Source organism: Nothoprocta perdicaria, unplaced genomic scaffold (genome assembly GCF_003342845.1).
Source record: "Nothoprocta perdicaria isolate Ctin4 unplaced genomic scaffold, notPer1 scaffold_313, whole genome shotgun sequence".
NCBI lineage: Eukaryota > Metazoa > Chordata > Aves > Tinamiformes > Tinamidae > Nothoprocta > Nothoprocta perdicaria.
Window position 1 is genome coordinate 594,489 of NW_020455548.1, and position 2,311 is coordinate 596,799.

The 2,311-nt window shown below is 54.1% G+C and overlaps 1 protein-coding gene across 1 annotated transcript in view; it reads left to right on the forward strand.

Moving 5' to 3' along the window:
- The first annotated feature begins 2,242 nt into the window (after positions 1-2,242).
- Positions 2,243-2,311, forward strand: part of MRPL1 (mitochondrial ribosomal protein L1) — a 13,518-nt gene continuing 13,449 nt past the window's right edge. Inside the window, exon 1 of the mRNA XM_026042766.1 lies at positions 2,243-2,282. Coding sequence (XP_025898551.1) covers positions 2,243-2,282 — 40 coding nt within the window. The remainder of the gene's footprint in view (positions 2,283-2,311) is intronic.

Genomic DNA, 2,311 nt, shown 5'->3' on the forward strand with positions numbered 1-2,311 from the left:
CACACACACACACACACACACACACACACACACACGGGTTGTGTCACACACATGGGGACTGTGTCACACACACACGGGGGTTGTGTCACACACGCAGTTGTGTCACACTCGCACAGAGGTTGTGACACACACGGGGATTGTGTCACACACATGATTGTGTCACACACAGGGGTTGTGACACAGTTGTGTCACCCACACACACGGGTTGTGTCACACACATGGGCTGTGTCACACAGAGGTTATGTCACACACGGGTGTATCACACACATATGGATTGTGTCACACACACGGACCGTGTCACACACACGGATTGTGTCACACAGAGGGGTTCTGCCACACACGGGCTGTATCTCACACATGGGTTGTGTCACACACACGGGTTGTGTCACGCACACACACACGGGTTGTTTCACACATAGGAGTTTTGTCACACACATAGGAGTTGTGTCACACACATGGGCTGTGTCACACAAGTTGTGTCACATACAGGGGTTGTCACACACGCATGGTTGTGTCACACACACGGGTTGTGTCACACATGGGTCTATCGTACATATATACAGATTGTGTCACACACGGATTGTGTCACACAGAGGGGTTGTGCCACACGGGCTGTATCTCACACATGGATTGTGTCACACACAGGGGTTGTCACACACACAGGTTGTTTCACACACATGGGTTGTGTCGTACACACATAGGAGTTATATAGGAGTTGTGTCACCCCACGCACGATTACGGTTGTGCTGCCGCTGCTCCCATCACACCCATGCGGTTGTGTCACCACGCACGCAGGGTTGTGTCACCACACAGATGTGTAACTGTGTCACTGCACAGACACAGGCCCGTGGTTGTGTCACTGCAGACATGCTCATGGTTGTGTCACCTCCCACCGCATGCCTGTGAGGTTGTGTCACCACGTGCACATGTACAGTTGTGTCACTACACACGGTTGTGTTGCTACACAAGATGTATGGTTGTGTCCTTGCATACAAGTGTGCGGTTGTGTCACTGGCTTGCGTCACCACACGCAGAGTTGTGTCGCTACACTAAGATATATGGTTGTGTCGTTACACACAGGTGCGGTTGTGTCACTAGAGACACACACAGCGGATTGTGTTACCTTACATGTATAGTTGTATCAGTACGCACTGTTGTGTTGCTACACAAAACATATGGCTGTGTCATTGCACAAAAGGGTGGTTGTGTCACTAGACACAGTTGTCATCACACGCACAATTGTGTCACTACTTCTGGTTGTCACTGCACAAAGATACATGGTTGGTCATTACACGCAAGTGTGGTTGTGTTGCTACACACACAGGCTTGTGTCACCACACTGCTGTGTTGTTGCACACGGTTGTATCACTCCACAAAGATATGTGGTTGTCTCATTACACACAAGTGTGGTAGTCTCACTAGAGACATACAACAGAGGTTGTGTCACCACACACGTGTACAACTGTGTTGCTACACACGGTTGTGTCACTACGCACATGTGTGGTCATGCCATTACACCCGCAGGGTTGTGTTACCACACGCATTCATGCAATTGTGTCCCTACACGTGGCCGTGTCACTACACACGCCTCCTTTTGTGCAGTTGTGTCACTCCACACGGTTGTGTCACTACCTACAGATGTATGGTTGTGTCACTACACACCCCCCCCCCCCCACACACACACACACCCCCAAGCTGTATCATAAAGATACGTGTGCGGTTGTGTCTCTATACACACGTGTACAGTCGTGTCACTAGACTGTTGTGCGACTACACAAATAGTTCTCATTACACACAAAGACGTGGTTGTGTCGCTACACACACGCACACAGTTGGGTCACTACACTCGTGCGTGTACGGTTATGTCACCCCACACATATTGTTGTGTTGCCACACACGGTTGTGTCAATATGCACACAGGAATATGGTTGTGTCACCCAACCCAACACACCCGTGCGTGGTTGTGTCCCCCCGCCATGGGCGGCTGTGCCCCGCACACCCGTGGGGCTGTGTCACCACCGTTGTGGGGGTTGTGCCCCCACACCCGCACGCGGCCCTGTCGCTACAGCCCGCGCTCAGGGCGGCGCGGGAACGGGACAGCAGCCCGGACGGCCATGAGCGTGACACCGCGCGGCGCTTCTCCCCGCCGCCGGAAGCGCCCGGCCCCGCCCGCCGCCGGAACCTCTCTTCCGCGCCGCGCGCTCCGCGGTCGGGGAAGGTTGTGGGTGCTGCACGGGGCAAGATGGCGGCGGCGGTCGTTAGGTGGCGGTGCCTGTGGCGGGGTGAGGCCGGCGCGGCCGTTACCGTCCGC